Genomic DNA, 21,075 nt, shown 5'->3' on the forward strand with positions numbered 1-21,075 from the left:
TTTTTGCAAAGCATTAAAGTGTTCATGCTTCTTGGAGCACTTTCTTGCCATTCAACAGGAAACTATAAAATGTGTTCAGACCTGAACTGCTTTGTTGTAAGTTGACACTGGCACGAAAGGCATGCAGAAGTGTATTTTTTCATTGGTCGAATTTAGTGTATACATTGGGGTGTATTTTGCAAGTCAAATCCATCTGAAGGACTGACTTTTTGTCTGTGAGTCAAAGCTGCATTTTGGAAAAATAAATATGGCCATCTGGAGAGGTAGATCGGAAGATGGGGAAAATTAACAACATAACTGTAAAATCTACTTGTTTTATTGAGTGTAATGCCACAAATAAAATAGCAACTTATACTTTGTTGTAATTAAATGCACTAAAATCCACAATCCTTTACATTTTCAGTCCATTTATATGATAAACTATTAATTCAATTATAGGTCACATAACGAAATAAAAATAGTTCAGAATGATCTGATTCACAATATCCCATAATATGGTAATTCCACCTGTCTTACAAAATAAACAATGTAAGCTAAGTCCCCGTTTTTTAAATTTACAGTATCTTATAAATGTCACTGCCTAATGTCATCTTTTAAAAAGTATGCCTCGCAGAATGATTCATACTCATTGTCCGATCAAGTTCTGAAATCCTCCATCATCATATAATAAATTTTCATCTTCTAGTCATCATCTATATTGTCTGACTGTTTCCTTGGCCTTACTGTCATATGCAGATGCTTATCTTGATACTCAGCTTGGGCTTTGTAAGTTGCACTCATCTTATTACCCAGGTTATTATCAACAGGCAAGTAGCCATTCACAGCTCTAGTATTGAATTAGCAGATGTATATTGTACAACTCTTGAAGTAGTAGAAACATACATTATCTCCTTTTGTATCTAATACATGTACATCAATGAACCGAAATACACATTATTCAAGAACTAGGTGCAGTTTGTAGAATTATTCAGAAATCATAGAGTTAACCAAGCAGATGAAGTTTTGAATATCTTTTATGTCATTATATACATATATGTTTTCAGCCCAAATCTGTAAAACAGAAAATATCTGGAAGGGAAAAGACATATCACATTTATGAAGATAAAGATAACATTGCGAAAGACAAAGAGACTCAGACTGATGATGAGTTGTATAAAGCCAAATTGCTGAGTCTGCAGAAAGATTTTGAACACAACGACAGTGGTGTTGGGACAGGGGATGGGGAGGTAGATGCTGAAGCCTTAGAGTTGATGGTCAATGGTGAGTTATGGTTGTCTGCTTATTTTTGGTCTAGCCTGTTGGGGTGGGTGGTTATTCATACGAGTATGATGGTGTGGACATGGGGGATGGAGAGTTTGATGCTGAGGTTATTAGAGTTGGTGGTCAGTGTTAAGCTATGGTTGCCTGCTGGTTTGTCTAGCCCATGGGGTCAGACTTGTAACTCCATCAGTGCTCAATCATAAAAATCAATGTACATGGCCCAATTATGTAAGTGGGCCCTGGGTAGCAAAGTGATCTCAAGCACTTGCCTTTACCAATCCAAGTGTTTTTGAGTCTCAGGATTGGCCAGTGTGCAGTGTGATAAAGTTGCCAGTAGTTTCCTTTGGGTCGGTGGTTCTTACCAGGGTTTCCTCCAAATTCTTCATGCACTATTTATACTGGCTATCTTGTATAGCCTATCTTGCACTGAAAATGGTATAAACCCAAACTAAACAGCAATAACCATTTTTGGAACATATTCCTGAAGCTTATTAGAGATACATCCTTTGTCGCTGATCACACAAACCTACTGAAGATGAGGTCAAACTTTTTGTTCAGCTTGACATATTTGTATTAGTCTTCCTGACCATTGCAATTTTACCATACTGCTTACTGAAATGATCCTTACATTACCACTCAGAAAACAATATCAACAAATACAGAAATGCAGTTGTTTTAGTCAAATCTAGATATTGGCTTATCCAGGTTTGGTCTGGATCAATGTTTTAAAATCTGGAGTTTGTCAGGAACCAGATTACCTCTATAGCTTGTACATCAGACACTTTATTTTACCAAGTTATTGATGCAAAATGCCCACATGATGAAGCATTGGCTTTTATGTTATGCCATATTCTGGAAGTGTTGATGAACAAAAGACAACACTTTGATCAAATTTGGAATCTTTGATCAGCTTTATGGGGGACAACACGATGCTAACCCCACCTCCTACAAAGATACAGAAAACAGCGCCTACAACTGTGAATGTCATGACATGCGATTCCAATCAAGTATCAGAATTGCGAATGATACACATTTAACAAAATTAGTGTTTTGCAGTCACCCCAGGGTTTGATATTGGGAGGTGTGTGCATAAAGTTGAAACCCTCTGAATCTCTAAAATTTCGTTTTGTTTAGGGATTCGCTCAGGGGGTGTCTATGCAAGAATTTGTGGAGCCTCCAAAAATAAACAGTAGCATGATGTGAGTTCTCAATCTTACTGAAGGGTACCCCACACAAGAATATTCAGATAGAATGTCAGCTAAAAAGAGCCTCGTGGGGTGCCCATCGGCCATAAGAAAGGTCATTCCCAGTTATTTGCAATAGATATTGCTTTTGGGGCTATCCTTCTAAATAGACCCTGAACAACATCACCGAGTCCATCACTGTAGATCTCTTTGTATGTCACAAATTTATCACCCTGACCATAATCAGTCCACACTGAGCATTATTTATGATCATCTTATTTTAGTCATTGTATCTAATTGCTGCGATTATCATCAACGATTTCATTAATGAGGGACAGATACACATTAATGTCTATGATACCATCTGTAGATAATCTCTGACAAATATCGACTTCTTCATTGATGATTTCTGATTATTACTGGCTCTTTTTCTGCCAATCAAAATTTCTAATCATTCAACATTGGCAAGGACATTATTGGGACATGGAGTAATAACACCACTTTCTCAAGTAACAAGACCACTTCCAGTCGCTCCTTCTTCCTCACTTCTTGTTTTATATGCTTTTTTCTTCCATACTTTCCATGTTAGTGTTAGGACTGGTCGGTCTGGTGTCAGGATAATGTGACTGGGTGGGTCATCATGCTACATGTATGCGGCATGATGCCCCAGTGCTAGACATCACTATAAACTGTCACACTGCAGACATCATAGCGATATAACTGAAAAATTGATAAAGCTACATTAAAAGTCAAAATCACACACACACTCCACACCCCAAACATGAAACAGTTCCACCACATCAGTGAACACAATCTGCATGTAACCAACAATATTCATTGACACAGCATTGATCACATCGATTATGTTGCGACACACATTTATTTTTTCCAATCATTATTTTATGCTGTATCTTTAATTTATATCACTACATTAATACAAATTCGAAATTTCATATAATGTAGGTAATGCCTAACAGAGATTCACATGATGGAAAATACTGAAATGGACATATCAGGTAATTGCTGATATGGTTTTTAAAACAAATTCATGGAGATCTTTTACAACGATGGCAATTCAACTTCAAATGGTAGTGCCACAATGTATTAACAGTGTTGTATCACACACAGTGGAATAATTTACATGAATTTTGTCAGGCTGTTATCAGGCTTATCAACCAAACACAGAGCTGCATTGACCTGTGGTGTTACGCGCTCTTCATTGACATGGCAGTGGTTAATCATCAGTGGCAAAACCGATATTTACAAACAAATGGCAAAGTACATCGATGTGGATGATTATCCATCCCCATTTTTAGACATGATCCACAACTTTGTATGAGTTTGATAATGAGTACGACAGTGATATTTCATCAGATAACGACAATGATGAACCTGCTGATAATGGATACCTCTTTGACAACAGTGATTCAGTCTGTGATAATGGATACCTCATTGATGATTGTGAACAACAAACCTGAATTTTCAATTAAACTTTTTTATTGGAAGGATGAATCAAGAAAATATTGAAGCAGTTATTGATGTGATTGAACACTTGCAGACAAATTATCGTTTATGTCCAGACCTGAACGTTGAACAAATCTATGATGACTTTGAACAATTAGAAACTTAAAAAGAATCCAGAGGATATACAGATTTGTAAAATTGCTTCAGGTGCATATGATGGATTTTCTGGCAATGCTGCAGGTCAGTGATGTTGTATTTGTTCCCCTCACATTTACAATTGAATGTATTTGACTAGCACTGTCATATGAATGTGAAGCAAAACTGTAGCGCGAGCAAAACAACTGCAAAAGCTTATTGCTGCAGCAACTTCAGTCATTAAATCATTGGTGACCTTAGTCACTAGCAAAACCATGACATCTGAGTAAAACAAATACTCGTAGATGTTATATGCCTGAAAAATGATTGAGCAGAGGGATCTTTTTAAATTTAAAAGCATATCAGATCAGAAAAGACAATCACTGCTTTACAAATCTGAAAAGGACATGAGATGTATGAGGTTGCAATGAAAGACTTATAAAAATGGTACTAGCAGCTGCCTCACTTAGCACTCGGCAAAAAGAGGCTAGTGTTAGGACTGGTAGGCATGGTGTCAGAATAATGTGACTGGGTGGGACATCATGCTAAATGTCTGCAGCATGATGCCCCACTGCTGGACATTATTATAAACAGCCACACTGCACATATTGTAGCGATATAACTGAAAATTGTTAAAGCTATGTTAAAATCCAAATCATACACTCACTCAGCTCTAATTCTAGGGTGGGGTGGGGGTATGTGCAGTAGAAGGTCTAAATTAATCCTATTTCAATATGGTAACATGAAATAAAAAGCATGTGAGTTTCCAATCCTGTGCAGTCAAAGTTGTTATTGTTTTTATGGCTATGTCATGAAAAGGCTTGGCCAAATTAATTAACTGTATTTGTATTCAAACATATGTTAATTCTGTATATGGCAACTTGTAATTATACCATGAATTCAGTTAACTCAGTCTACTTAATGCATATCGGGTGGTATGAACTTGCTACAGGTAAATAGAGTGGTTTCAAAAGTGGGTGATCTCATTCATCATAATCAGTTACAAAATTTAAACCACTTTTTCTTTTCTTTTTTCTTCAGAACCAATCCCAGACAGTTATTGGCAACAACTGGCAGAAGAAAGAAGGGAAGCACTGAATGCCTCACTTAAAGAGAATGAAGAGGTTCAAATTTTAACCAACTCTTCAAAGATTATTTTCATAAAATGTTTACCTTGTTATATTCTTAAAAACAGCTGATGGACGTTAACTTTGTGAATTGTAATTCATTTTTTGCAGGTCACAAATTTCATGGTTTCATGAAAAATGTCTTTTTCATTAAATGATTAAATGATCATGGTTGAGTATTTTTCAGTGTGTAAATTTTACCTAATCACTCACAAAGTAAATAAAAGGACTTTATGTAAACCTTTTGAGTGATTAGGTAAAATTTACACATTGATAAATACCCAACCATGATCATTTAATCGTTATAATTCTAATTTACTTCCATCCTAACATCAGATCGGCAGATTTAATGAACAAAAAAGAGTCACTTTTATGTACATGGAAGTTTTTCTTTCATTAGCCTGTTAACTGAGATAGAATACATAGCTCTATCTTCACTAGCCAAATACTGATTGATTCTTTATACAGTGATATGGGGTAGAATGTCATAGTAGGTCATGCCAGTGATACATTGTTATGATCATTATTTTTATTGTATAAAAAATGGTTGTAATGGTTAAACCAATAATATTGCCTATTTTTTTTAAAACTATGTTTGCGTATGGCACGTTGTTGTTGTGGGGTTTAATGCCATTTTTCAGCACATGATAGCTATACATGGCGGCCAGTATTAATGGTGGAGGAAGAACCCGGGGAAACCCCGGAAAGAACCACCGACCCATGAGAAGCTACTGGCAAGCTTTCTCACATACCCACGTTGGCTGAATCCGAGACTCGAACCGCCGCAGCGTATGGCACGTGTTGTTGTAGCAATGCCGTTGTTATTTTCTGCACATTTCGATCTTTCAAACAAAAATCGGATCCATTTTTAGTGATATCCCTTGGTTGACATATGACCCTGGCATTTAATAACCACTTATGTAACATGTTAACGAGATGAAATCAATATTTTTTCCGAAGATTGACTTCTAAAGCCTGCCATATGCCTTCTTCGGCAAAGGGGTAAGTGTTGGAGCGCAGGAAGGTTTTTGCAATTACATTGTTTTCACTTCTAATGGTCTGTTTTAATCTGTGGCTTGTCATTTTTTAATGGAAATCACAGGAGTGGGTGGGTGGGATCTTGTTATTATGAGTGTGTAAGGCATTGATATAGATAAAACTTCACATCAAATGATCTGGAAACAGGGAACAAGAGTAATCCGCAGAATTTGTTGATGTGTAAAAAAAACCTTAAATACAGTAACACATGACCGTTTACATTCATTCAAAATGTAGAAAATGCAGTCAGTTCATAAAAATTGGAATTATTGGTATTTAAATTTGTTGATTGGAAAGATGTTGTTTTTATTCCACTTACAGTTTTTGTTGGGTCTTTGAATTACAGGTTTGTAGCAGATATAAAATTCATGAAAATTGGTACCAATAAAAAAAGTGAGTTCATAATATTACAGTTCTTTCAGTAAAGTAGATTCTCATTATCTAAACAGGGTTGAGCAAATTTTATGCCATGAACCCAGGGACTTACAGATTGATTTACCATGAATACCATTTACAATTAGCTCAGGGACAACCAGAATGCTGGGTCTGGGCTATGATATACAGATAGCCTAGGGACAACTAGAATGCTGGGTCTGGGCTGCCATATAAAGATAGCCTAGGGACAACCAGAATGATGAGTCTGGGCAACCATATAAAGATGGCCAAGGGACAACCAGAATGCTGGGTCTGGGCTACCATATAAAGATAGCCTAGGGACAACCAGAATGCTGGGTCTGGGCTATGATATACAGATATCCTAGGGACAACCAGAATGCTGGGTCTGGGTTATGATATACAGATAGCCCAGGGACAACCAGAATGCTGGGTCTGGGCTATGATATACAGATAGTCCAGGGACAACCAGAATGCTGGGTCTGGGTTATGATATACAGATAGCCTAGGGACAACCAGAATGCTGGGTCTGGGCTATGATATACAGATATCCCTGGGACAACCAGAATGCTGGGTCTGGGTTATGATATACAGATAGCCCAGGGACAACCAGAATGCTGGGTCTGGGCTATGATATACAGATAGTCCAGGGACAACCAGAATGCTGGGTCTGGGTTATGATATACAGATAGCCTAGGGACAACCAGAATGCTGGGTCTGGGCTATGATATACAGATAGCCTAGGGACAACCCGAATGCTGGGTCTGGGCTACCGTATACAGGTTGTTAACAGCAATTCAGAATTTTTTATGTTTATTATGAAGCTATCAGTTTTATATCTAAAAAAGGTGCTTTATCTGAGCTGCTGAATTGCAGCAGAGCTACCAGGTTGTTGACATTTTCAATTCCAAATTTGCTTCTACTTTGGTGTTAGTATTTTCTCCCCATGATTAACTGGGTTCCTCGCAAACTAATTTGATACAAATTGATTTTGTTTTCTTCAGGTAATTATACAGTAGAATTTCACCCAACAACAATATTCAATTCCCTTTCACTGCTTTTAAAAATGTGAATTTTTTGTTTGACAAGCTGACTTGCTACCTCAGAAATATGTAACTTGTTAGCAATGGGTATTTCCAGTAAAGTCAGATGGTAAAGTTCCATTTGATCAGGTCCCCAAAAAAGTCTTGGAAGATGATGATTCAAGTTTGTTGTGTTTTTTGTTGCTTTTTTGCTTGTATCTTTTTTATATTTAACCTTGGCTTCACGTTTTTTGTTTTAAAGTTGGAGTGCGCTTCCAAAATAAACTTGTTATATTATGAAAGATCAATGATAGGGCAAACATTTCCCCATGTTCTTTGAATCCAGGAGGATCCAGGAATTTGAAACTCAGAATTAGAGTGTTTATTACCCTCTCCTGTCCCCTTGTTTAGAAGGGTGCATACCTCTTGCCTCAGGGATTCTGATTTGGCCTGATGAAACAAAGTAGGAGCCCCAGAAAAATGTTGACAACACCATTGCTTCATTCATTTTATCCAACTAGGCCTCAGATTGGCACCTGATGGTATGTCATTTGGCAACAGAGGGTGCGACTTCCTCTTAAAGTTGGAGGCAGTCACCACAAGGAGATATGCATGACACTGTGGTAACCAAGGTTCAAGCCTTAAGTTGCACAGCAGCAAGTGACTTGATGGGGATATGTCCGGGTCACCATCAATATCCCTATCAGAATCACTCTTAAATCAAGCTAAAGATCCTACTGTCCAGAGACCCAGAAGGTTTTGGACATTTATTCAAGGGTGGAAGACAGAAAGAATGATCTATCCTAGATCAGCATGCTGATGGCTTTCTTGCACTGGGAACTGTCCCTAAATAGATAACCAACCAGGTCTGACAACTAGGTGGAGAAAGGACGCCAGTCCATGTGACTGGGCTTTGCACACACCAAGCTGGTGGGTTGAATATCTCAAGAAGTGTATTCTAAAAGTTACAAAAACAATGGTCTGGAAAAAAAACTGTTGATGGTAATAAACTACTCTATCACTGGCACTAATGAGAGGGATAGTACAATTACGAAAATCTTCCTTAACTAGCAGTTGCATAAAAATAACAAAAACGATAAATTGGAACACCAATCAATGTAAATAAATCCCAAGACTTGTGGGAAATAGTTGAAGGAATTTATGGTAAAAGACCCTCGATTTAGCACATTTTGTACCTCATCAAGTCCAAGGAAAATAAGGATGATTAAAATATAATACTGGGATATTGTTTTATTCCAGTTACTAATTGGGTCTAATTGTCAGGGTCATGCTAAGTTTAATAAGAAAGCAGTAGATTCTGCACAGCAAGTTTAGCTCAAGACCTCGTACCTTGACCAAAGTCATTGTCATTGTTGGTCAGCTGTGTTTAGTCAGCTATGCCCTTCTAGTGACTACAATTGGAACTATCAAACAAGGTGAGCATATAATGTGCCATTCATCATAATGTTGTTGATTTTTTTGTTTATTTGCTTTGATACATATTGCCGAGGATTCTTGTTGACTGGTAATATGTATGCACTGTAACATTTAATTTTCTTTCTGTTTTAGCTTATTAAAGAAATAGATGAATTGAAAGAGGAGAATGCCAAGCTGTCAAAACTTGCAAGCCAGGCAGAGTATTTTGCTGATATTTTAAAGGTTTGTTCGTTATATAAAAAGTTGGTTATGTTTTTTGGGTTAACTTTTCTGTACATTTCTGAACCCTTTGATAGATTTTCATTGTACTTGGCATGAATCATATGCTAAGACCATGACCTTAGAATCAAAGTAAAAGAAAAATATTAAGCTTTTGGTTAAAGTTCTTTTGTTTGCTTATAGTTCCAAAAGCCAGTGATAGATTCTTATTATTGTGATGGATTAAGAAGATATGACAAGTATTTCGCTGACACACCTGGTCACTCATTTTACCTTGGGGTAAAGGTGACAGTCAAGAAAATGTTGAGTTTTTTTATTTGCTTATTTTTCTTCTGAGTATATTCTCAGATCATATTAATGTTAACAAAATAAACACCACTACCTCCCAGTTCCAGCCATTTTAAAATGACGACAGGGAAATCTTTTCTGTCTATATACCATATAGACTAAGAGAAGGAACTCTTACCCATTAACTCCCCTTGACTGCTGCTTGATGGTGCCAGTTTTAAGCTTTTGTTCAGCTCTATCAACTATTTACAAGAAGACCTCCCAAAATCCTGGGAATAACTTTGTGATTTCAACCCATCTATCCAGAAAGTTGGTAACTTGCTGTGTAGTGGGGTGTTTACTCAGATTAGTTTTTCTCACTTGTTGACTTGGTTGTTTCTGACTTTGTACTCCAACAATAATTAGTACATGTTTCTTAGATGTTAATTTCTGTTGTGTTTTTTTTTTGTTATTGTCATTTCAACTAAATATTGATGATGAAATGCAGTAAGTGCAAAAATTTCAAAGCTAATGAGGATACAAATGAGACTGGTCTCTCTTACACAAAGTGTTGTTTGTACACAGCATGCAGTGTTTGCACATTATCATTATGGTCACAAAATATCAGGTTCACCATGTTGTTGAAAAGTATCAATAGCCTGGAGAACCGAGTGGAGTCTTATACAGAGCAGTACAAAGTCTTTCGGTTTCCATTTATTGCTTGCATAGTGGGGATTTTCATGATGGTTCCCATCCACCCCCATAAAAATAGACATATGATACCAGATATGACAATTACATCGGATGAAAATGTGGAACAAGGGTTGTATAATTCTTCCCTGATGCTGTTAGAACTGCTGATGTGTCAACTAGATTGGGAAGTAATGATGAAGATATTTAATTCTAGACATTTGTTCCCCCCCCCCCCTTACATTTACCCTAAACCTCCATGGATAATTTAGTGCCTATGGGGGAGTGTACCACCATATCTATGCAGTGAAGAGGGTACAAGTCCCCTCTGTATGTTGAAGCAGGGTCTTCACACCTGTAAATGTCAATGCACATGGGTTTTTTTTATTGGATCTTGATGATCTGTTTGAACATTCTTTGTTCCATATTATGCCATTCTGGCTTCTGACCATCAAATCAAACCAGCCTGCTGTACCAATTGTCCAGTGACCAAAGATCAGTGTGGCATGCATATCCTGGCTGATAGTGCCATGGTTTGTTGAACCATATGGGGATAATACTGACTGATCCATCTGTTTATTGCCCAGTAATAGCAAACAGTTTCCACCTCAGTAAAATTTTAAAATACAACAGGCTTCTCCAAGAATAATACTTACCTAATCATATTATGATCAAACCCATCCCTCCTCCCAGCGACTGCAAGCATCTGATGTATGACTCAGCTCAACGCTAGCACCACCTAGCTGCGATCAAGGGGCAGAAAGACTTTCTTTCCTTTGTCTTTGTCTGTATGGTATATGGACAGAAAAGATCATACTTTAAGTTCAAGTGAACATATTTCAGTACAACTTGGTACACATATTCCCTTTAGCCCAAGGGAATGCCTTTTTAATTTACTGATTTGGCAGTTAGTGCCTACAAGGTCAGGGTCACTGTACCTAAGAAAATGTCTTGCCAGTGCATTTCATTTCCAGATGAGAACTTAAGTTCAAGATAATAGAATTTTGACAGCATTTAATATATTTGTTCCCATTAACCCACGTAGAACCCTTTTAATTTGGGGTCAATAACTTGAAGATTAAGGTCACAATTGCCAAAAGTAAAATTTAGTCTTTGCACTTTATTTGCAGATGATAATTTGCTAAATAGTCTGCTCTATGTTAACCTTCAATGCACATTCTTTTAAATTTGTAAAGTACACAGAGTACCTTGTCCTTTCTTCCCAAATAATTATATAAATGGTAACATCTCAATTTTTGGAGTACCGCTCCAGTGGCCTAGTGGTTAGAGCATCCACCTTGGATGCGGGAGGTCGTGGGTTTGATCCCCGGCCTAATTGTACCAAAACTTACAAAAATGGTACTAACAGCTGCCTTGCTTGGCGCTCAGCATTAAGAGTTAGTGTTAGGACTGGTCGGCCTGGTGTCAGGATAATGTGACTGGGTGGGACATCATGCTACATGACTGCAGCATGATGGCCCAGTGCTAGACATCACTATAAACTATCACACTGCAGACATCATAGCGATATGACTGAAAAATTGTTAAAGCTACATTAAAAATCGAATCACACACACTCAATTCTCGGATATATTAGACCTGAAACAAATTCCATTTGGGTGAAGATGGACCTTGGAATAGTTTGAACCATGTCTATACATCTCCTGGCATGTGTGCATAAAGTATACTGTAAAAATACTTTCAAACAACATTTAAGTTCTTCTGGTTGTGTACTGGCTAGTTAGTCTGATTTCTTTTGCTCAACCACAGCAGTAGTAGGGGCATATGTTTCCTTTGTCAGTCCATCCTTACAGCCTTATGTCCATCTTCCTAAGCCTTGTTAAGTTTTGTGCTTAGATCAATTTTTAGGCACATAACACAGTTATGGTTCTTGGTTCTTGTTGACTTTCTGGAGAGTTTTATTTGTAAGTAAGTTAGGTTCAGAAATAATCTGTTACATATTGCATGTAGATAACAAGATCAGAATTTGTGGGTAACAGAATTTGTGGTAGAATATTGGGAATGTATGATTTGATGTATTTGGTATAGTGGGCTTTGTTTCATTAAAGAGATACTAGAATAAGGCGCAAATTCACCATGTCAGTTCATAAAGACTGCTTTTACTTAATGCATCCCTGATGTTTTCTTTGCTTTGGTCCTTGCGCATTAATGTAAACTGAGTAATTATAATTTGTGGAAGCAAATGTTTGGTTGAGAAATACCAGTGTTTAACTCAAAAAAGCTCCATCATGATTGCTGTTCAGACTAATTTTGAAAAGCAAAACTTTTAGTTCAAACTCATTGGTAGAACCCAATATGTCCATTTCAGAAAAGAGTTTTTGATTTTTATAGGTTTTAACGATTCTTGTAACATTTCATTGGCTACATAATACTGAGGAAATGGAAGTTTACTGGCATTCCCAAGTACACACCAAAGCAGCCAAATGTGCTGACTTAGCCAGGTATTGAACATGTGGCCTTTTAATTAGAATCTGACTCTGTATACCGAGTTACTGCAGCTCCCTTTGAGGGTCAAAATTTAGCACCAGACTCCAAGTGCTATGCAGTATGTGTATGTTGAGTTCCCCTGGATTTTGACAGAGGGCATGTGGAGTGGGGAATGAACAAAGGATGCTTTGATGAATTCAGATATTTACTTTTAGAGTCTCCAATTATTGAAGGAGTCTTATAGACAATGCAGATTCTGGTTGAAAATAACCATTGTGTGATGGACAAAAGCATACATTTAGGGACAGTCATTGTGAAGAAGTTGAGTTTAACAAGGTGTCATTTAAACAGGACACGGTCTAGCAGTCAACTATCACTGAGGACAACACATTCCTCAACACTGTTACTAAGTTAATGGATTGATTGTAGATTTTACAGTACACCAGCACTGCAAGACTATTGAGTGCCACAAAAAGGGTTACATGATAGGTTTATCTTAATAAGTAAAATGTTTACTATTTGTAGACTGTCATGGGGGATGATGAAGACTCATCACAAGAAGTGAACAAAGTTCTCAGTAGAGGAGATAGCAAAAATAATGTGACCTCGGGTGGATTAAAAGATGAAGATGACCATTCTAATGAGAGTGACCAAGAGCAACTTTCAGATAATGTGGTCACATCTGAAACATCAAAGGAAAATAATGGTAATAAGTTGAGTTTTTTGTACTTAGCTTTTATCTGAAATGTACCAATTTAGAGTTTTTGCACTGAGCATGCCTGATATCATTCCTTATTTAAAGTATCACAAAATATTTACTATTGTGGAGAGTAATCTTTTGCATTAGGATTGGTGTGTCCTTAACTTGTAGCTACTATCGTCAACAAAACATGCAAAGATCAATCGTTGTAACTATATAACATAACTGACAGAAAAAATATTTAATTGTATTGATTTCACACAATTCTTTTTTAATATCAGTAATTATCTTCCACTGTTGTGATGTTTACTCTTCAGGGATGGAAATGACCCTCGTTCACATAAAATAATTTCATTGGTCCATTAGAAAGAAAGTCCAGAATTAAAATGAAAAAGAAACTGTCAGCCCATCCCGTCATAGTTTCGTTTGCATTAACTGTCCTTTTTCTTATGGATGCCATTTGGATATGCCCGACTGTGTGATGGTGGGTTTCTTGAAGCAACCCCAGTCATTTTTCTGATATTGAAATAACTGCAAACACTTTATCTCTTCATATAGATCTGTTTAACAGCCTTCCAAAACAGTTTAATTTTTTTTAATATCTCTATTAGAAAAAAAGTTATGCAACTTTTAAGTTCCAAAATATTTACAAATGTCTAGAATTTGTGTCTAATATAAATGTATTCAGATTATGTGGTAGTCGTGGAACCGAAGTAAAATGTTCTTTGCATAAAAAAAATGTTATAACTCTTTTTTTGATGAGATATTATTATGAAATTTGATATGCTGTTTGCATTTTTCCTGCTGAATTCATTGATCTCATTAAATCTGTTGTCTGACTTCAGTATTTTCATTTATAAATGAAAAGCATATTAACATTTCACAACTTTTATGACAGTTAACTTAATACAAATATATCAAATTAGCAATAGTTCATATTTATGTAAAACAACTTTGAAAACAACAAAATGCAGTGTTTATTCATAATTGTCATTGAAACAATGTTGCAAGACCTAATTTCATGAATAAGATTCAAGTTGGTTTCATCTTCTAAATCCTGTGATGTTATATTTAGCTCCTTGCAAAATGGACCAGGAAATGCTGCCATCTTTCACTTAGAACTAACGTTTCAGTATCATATACCTGCAGAATAATTTATTACTTTCAGACTTTGTATGTTTTTGTTTTGTATTTTGAAAACATTATTGATCCTATCAAATGTTATCAATGCATTGGGAATTAAGAACCCACTTTATGTGTGTGTGTGTAGTTACTTTGCTATGCTCGTCAAAGTATATATATATAAAATTGTCATGCCTAAACTTTGAATTTGTCTGATAGTGATGCGATTTTTTAATCATTATTTCATCAGACAATGTCCCATTACAAAATTTAAACAAATGCAATAACATAATGAATATAAGGTTGAACATATTTTAAAACCAATGACCATTTGTCAATTCAGGTATTTACAGCATCAACAACTTGAGCCTGTTTATAGTGGACGAAAATCTACACTTTGTGTTCATTTTGCGACTGTATACTGTCTAACTGTACAACAAGTGTTAATACAATAACAACTTTTTTTTTTTAATCATTTTAGCAAGTTCTTCTTGCTCACCAATTTGTAAAAAATTTAATAAGTTTAGTTTTAGAACATCAGTTGTGGAAAGGTTAACATCGTTATCATCTTTTAGAAAATTCAAATATGGCGGGCAATGTCAGCATGGGGGGATTCAAATGTTTTACATTTAGTGCTCCCTGCAGTTTATAAACATTTCTGATATATAAATTTGGTAGCAAAATAAAGCTTGGAATATGCCAATTTTGATGATATATGAAGCATTTATTTAAATTGCCAAACCTTTTGGTCAAATCTGCTTAAAGTTTGAGGGATTATTTCTTTGTCTAGGAATATCATAGGAACATGCTACAACCACTGACCGAATTGTTTACATCTCCTCTGATTAGATTGAAAATTTCATTAATCATAAGTTTTAATAACCCGCATTTTGTAACAAAGAAGAGAGGTGTCACGTGACCACAGCATGATCAGCGCTTATTTCCAGTGATGTGAGAAATCTGTTACTTTTGGTATTATAAAGTAATAATTCCATTAATATTACGTCAATGTAAAAAGAAAACATACCCATTATAGATAATTTTATTAGCTTTTACAATATATAAAATGTGTTGCAATCAGATGACATGGATTGAGGCTGCAATGAAAATTCTACACTTCGTAAACAGTTTAATTGGATTTCCAGGTAAACTGTTATTTTGTCCATGTTAGACTGGGGTTGCTATTTCTTGCAACAAAGACCGTTAGTCATGCACCTTCTCAAAACCAGTGGGGGAATAGTTATGCAGATTGCTGTTTCTGCAATTTTTTGACCCAATGTGCACTGTATTTTTTGTTGTTTTGTTTTTGTTTGAAAGACAAAATTCAAAATAACGGTTTGTGAAATTCAGCCTTGGTTGTTCATTTTGCCAGTGATCTAAGTCAAGCTATACTAAGTCAGATTTAGTGTTTGAATACAAGAATCTCTGATTGAGATCTGCAGCTGTTTTATGTAGAAACTATCCAAGGTTGCAATTTACTTGTCTCCTAAAGGGGTATAACAAACTGATCCATTGATCAGCTATAACAGAGCTGTATAGAGTGTAACAAGCAACAAGTTTATGAATCTCGAAGTGTAAGATAACTGATTTCTTTATGGTAAGATTGCTACAATCGATACTGTAGAGCAAGAGGAAAGCTCTCTTGTTCCAATGCAAGCATAAGATGTCACACATACCGATGACATGAAAATAGTCATTAAATTAGGTATGCATATACCTTATAATAAAGTTGTCACCCATCAGCTCCCATTCAGTATTTTCCAGCCACCTACAAACCTGGAGGTAGGTGTAGGAAACCTCCCCCTCTTTAGAAACTTCCTGGCAGCATCTCTGGGTATGCTCTCGGAAGGTTAGCCTTTTCTCAAGGCTCATTCTGGCATACAATTTTTTTCTGTACTGTAGTGTTTGCATTATATAATTAGTCATTGGATACGATCCCTTGTGAACTTTAGACATTACAGGCATTTAGGTCAAAACTGACAATTTTTATTATTGATCCAATTATCTTTTGATGTTTCCAGATTTCTGTATCAGGTATCATCTTCCCTTTTATACCCAGAATTCTTTTTGTCACCTTCATTTTATTTTTCTCTATGTTTTCAATATAATTCTAATATTACATTACGAATCTTCGATGCTCTTTGGGGGTCTCACACCATCATTATTATCAAATAGTATTTCTAGATATTTCACACTTGTCATTATCAGTGGGTCTCAGTGGTTTCACACAATTGATTATTCCATTATGATAAACTGTGCTTCATTGGTCTTGCATCATTTGTTATCATTAAGAATATTTTCATGTTTCTTTTTGCATGAATAAAATATCACAGTGTGGGTCAATGCAAGCTTAAGAAAGCTGCCTTTCTTGCACTAGTGGACATATGGACGATTGCCAGATAAGGTGTGGGACCTCATGAAAAGTAAAACTTAAAACGTAGGAAGAAGGGATTTTCTTTCTCCTTGTCTCAGCAGAACTTGGAAGAAGTTAACTCCTTGATCCAAGGAGAATGTGGGATCTCTCTCTGGGCCCTAACAGGAAGCCAAGCCAAGCCCTTTACCCATTGATGGTGACAAGCAGATCGAGCCACCTTGTAAAAGGAAAGCATTGATCATTTTTAGTAACTTTTGAGGAGGGCTCCTCTGACAGATCGGAGTTTGTGACTAGTCACTGGACTCCAGACACTTGTCATTAGAACTCCTTCAGTACAGGTACAGATCGGGTCAAGACCCATTCTTTCACCATGCTACCAAGCAACCCTGTTGGAAACAGGGAGTCTACATACAGTTGGCAGACTAAGAAGAGGATCAGATCTGCATCCCCACTCCCCACTGGTCCCTTTTAATCACTGCAGGAAGTGGAGGCATTTATTTCAGGGAAGTGAATTGTCCTTCCAGTTTATTGCACTTTGGATGCACAGACCCACATCGCCTGCTTTTGTGGAATCAAAGAGAAATGGGGGGGGGTGGCAGTCTTCTCCCCCTAGACACTCAAGGAAGGTAGAGCAGCTTTCTCATCCTCATGCTAAGTCACTTAACCTGCTTCATTTGAGGAATAGAGTCATGGGGTCTGAAAATCCTGCCTCTCAGGGTGAGAGCAGGATTAGAATATCCTTTTGATCTTGGTATATTCAAATGAGTTCATTGCAGAACAGGCAAAGATGGTGCTGCATGCACCCCTTAGTTCCCTTCCGTCAACTCAGGCAGCAGAAGATGAAGAGATTTAATCGTTCAGTATATGGCAAATGATTATGTCCCAAGCCTTCAGACTCAAATAACAAGAAAATAATAAATAGTTTGGTGAGACTTCCTGGGGCTGTCCTACAGCCAGACCTCCTTTTGACCCCCATTTGGCTGTGGTTAGGGAGCTCATTCAAAGGCCAAGTGTTTGCTAGACTGTGTAAGGAGAGGTCTGTTTCCTCCTCTTTGCCAAGTCCTCTGGTTTCTGCAGTTACTTACAGAGTACACTTCCCTGCCTGGTCCCTTAAGCCTACTTCTGCCTCCTTGGATGTTGGGGCATTGCAAGTGGGAATTTATGAAGGCTGTTTTTGGTGATGGCACATGACCTTCTCATTGGGGAGCCCCGAGTGGTCTAAAGTGCACACCGTTACGGATCATTGCCATCTCATCTCTGTCTGCATGAGTTTGAGTCTCAGGCTCAGCTAATGTGGGTACGTGAGAAAGCCTGCCAGTAGCTTCTCTTGGGTCGGTGGTTCTTCCTAGGGTTCTTCCTCCACCAATTATACTGGCTGCCATGTATAGCCTATCTTGTGCTAAAAAATGGCATTAAACCCTACAACAATAACAACAACAACCTTCTTATTGTTCCTTTGCTCCTTACCAAACCAGACCCAATGTATTTTTTCTCTGGGTTCAATTGTTGCTACACAAACAGTAACCCAGACTGATACTTATAACAGCAGTTGAATGGCCAGTCCACAAAGTGAGCAGTTGTTTTTCCACATTTTACTCTCTTACAGTTGACCTCTCTGGTGGCCTAGTGGTTAGAGTGTCTGCCTCAGATGTGGGAGGTCACGGGTTCAAACCCTGGCCGAGTCATATCAAAGACTTATAAAATGGTACTAGCAGCTGCCTCACTCGGCGCTCAGCATTAAGAGGTTAGTGTTCAGACTGGTCAGCTTGTGTGTCAGGATAATGTGACTGGGTGGGACGTGATGCTACATATATGTGGCATGATGCCCCAGTGCTAGACATCACTATAAGCTGTCACACTGCTGACATCATAGCGATATGACTGAATTTTTTTTTTTAAGCTCTGTTAAAAATCCGAAACACACACACATGCTCTCTTAGAGTTCCACAGCCTTCCTTCTTACTGACAGGTTCAGTTTAGTGACATGTAACATATTTCTGATATTGAAATTTATGAGGTGGATAAGACTAATTTTAATTATGTAATATTTACCTTTCAATATTAGATGTCTTTACCCCACTCTGCGAAATGCCCTTTAAAAATAATGGTGCATCTGTGGATGAAGTTTTTCCATAATGGAAAGAGTAAGTTTAACAACACTGACAGGTAAGTAATTAAAACTAGTTATACTCCCTGCCAAAACTACATGATACCATGATAGATCATTATTAAACATGACTATTCACTGTATTTTTGTTTTAAAAAGAAATTAAATATTTATTATTATGCATCACTGAATACACTTTGCAATTTTTGTGTACTAGAGGTACAGTGTTACCCTGCCATAATGCACCCCGCGATAATGCAAATTTGGATATAATGCATTCGTGGCGTGGTTCCTGAAATTTCGTAAATTCATTCACACATAAAAAAATATTTTTTGTTCAAAGTACGTGAAATAGTGTATAAAAAATGTATTATCAATTTGGGGATGAGATCATGTATGAATTTGAATATAATACAATCGTGGCATGGTTCCTGAAATTTTAAATACATGTACATGTATTTTTCTCATACTGGGAGAAAAAAAAAATTTAAGTACGATAAATAGTGTGTAAAATGCTTATTATCATTTTGGGGAAGAGTTTGCATATGAATTTTATTATAACATGATCGTGGCGTAGCTTCTGAAATTTAACAATTTCACCAGGTTCTTGAAGTGTTATGCCAAAATAAACATTATGGAAAATGTTACTTATTACTGATCCATGAGTAAAGCCAGTAAGTCATCTTTGTGATTGTCTTCAAGTAATTCTGTATACAATCATTGCTCAAACAATAGCCAACATGTGTTTCTTTAACTGCATACACAGCCAAGCATCAGACAATATGGTGGTTTATAAAAGATTCTCACAATTTAATAAACATTAAAAAACGAAAGCAGCCAGCATGTTTGCTGGACTTGGTGGTGTTATTAGACGCAATCAGTTGACCAGTAAATAATGTCCGCTATATTAGTGGGAAATTGAAAGGGTATGAAATTGTACATGCGTTCAGCTTTAAACAAAATTTATAAAAGTGACTCGTGTCCATTGCAGGCCTATTGCACTTACAGGTTTTACATGTGTATGGTGTTTAATTATGAAATCATTATCAGTTTCCTATTTTTCATAAAAATATTTTACAGTTTTGGAAAAGCAAGTTCACAAACACAAGTCGTTCTCTGCACTTTGTGCAATGATTAATATAGTAGTTTTCAATATTCACAAAATCAGAAGTAAAAGTTCTATGCACGCTGAAAGAATGTGTTGATTGTTAATTATTCTTGCTGTAGTCATTCAAACAAATAAGCATACAAGCTTTAATTATTGGAAATTTACAACAGATAAATGTACATGGAAACGCATATGAGAAAATATTAGCAGTATGAAATTTATACAGACACATGCTTCGTCTTTCTTAACTTAATTTTGCTGTTAATTTTTCCCATTGAATTCAGACACATACTGATCTATGACAAAATTATTGAATAGTTTAAATATGTATGCAATTTTTGCAATGGAAATACGTGTATTATGAATTAATTGCAAGCCTCAACGGTACGATATCAAATGACAAGTAAACAGTGTTAATACTCTGTTCATGCTATATATTAGATGTTGAATTCAGATACAATGATCTGGGACAAAATTATTGAATATTGTAAATCTCTGTGCAGTTGTTCAATAGAATTACATGCATTATAGATGAACTATATGCCACAACGGCACAATAGTAAATGGTGTTGATACCCTATTCATCATATACATTAGACATGAATACATGTATATGTGCCAATGAGTTGTTCTCTGAAAAAAAGTTAAATACTGTAAAATCCCGCATTAACATGACCCTGCTATTAATGCGATCCAATATTTTGGCTCCAATTATCACGTTATAGTGGGGTTCCACTGTACATGAATTGTTTTTAGCTCTACTGTTCTTAGATGAGAACAACTTCTGGGATGGCCTTTTCTCGGCTGTTTGACATCTGTCTGCTTATCCACTAGTATGAGTTTTATTATTGCTACTCCTGCTGAACTAATTGGAGGATTGCAGTGAAACTTGATACACTTTATATCCCAAGGTTTAATTGGTCCTAGATGAAAATGATGATGCATGTAGATCCAATATGGCCACCACATCAGCCATCTTG

General features: G+C 36.6%; 1 protein-coding gene across 1 annotated transcript in view; it reads left to right on the top strand.

Annotated features, from left to right (window-relative positions):
* The window catches only part of LOC149807747 (uncharacterized), a 45,156-nt gene that overhangs the window by 14,432 nt on the left and 9,649 nt on the right, over positions 1 to 21,075 (top strand). The window contains exons 3-6 of the mRNA XM_089969988.1: positions 1,044 to 1,260; positions 5,085 to 5,167; positions 9,193 to 9,282; positions 13,210 to 13,390. Of these exons, the coding sequence (XP_089826114.1) occupies positions 1,044 to 1,260; positions 5,085 to 5,167; positions 9,193 to 9,282; positions 13,210 to 13,390 (571 nt within the window). The remainder of the gene's footprint in view (positions 1 to 1,043; positions 1,261 to 5,084; positions 5,168 to 9,192; positions 9,283 to 13,209; positions 13,391 to 21,075) is intronic.

The sequence above is a fragment of the Sinohyriopsis cumingii genome, chromosome 1 (genome assembly GCF_028554795.1).
Source record: "Sinohyriopsis cumingii isolate HCF-2022 chromosome 1, ASM2855479v2, whole genome shotgun sequence".
Taxonomy (NCBI): domain Eukaryota; kingdom Metazoa; phylum Mollusca; class Bivalvia; order Unionida; family Unionidae; genus Sinohyriopsis; species Sinohyriopsis cumingii.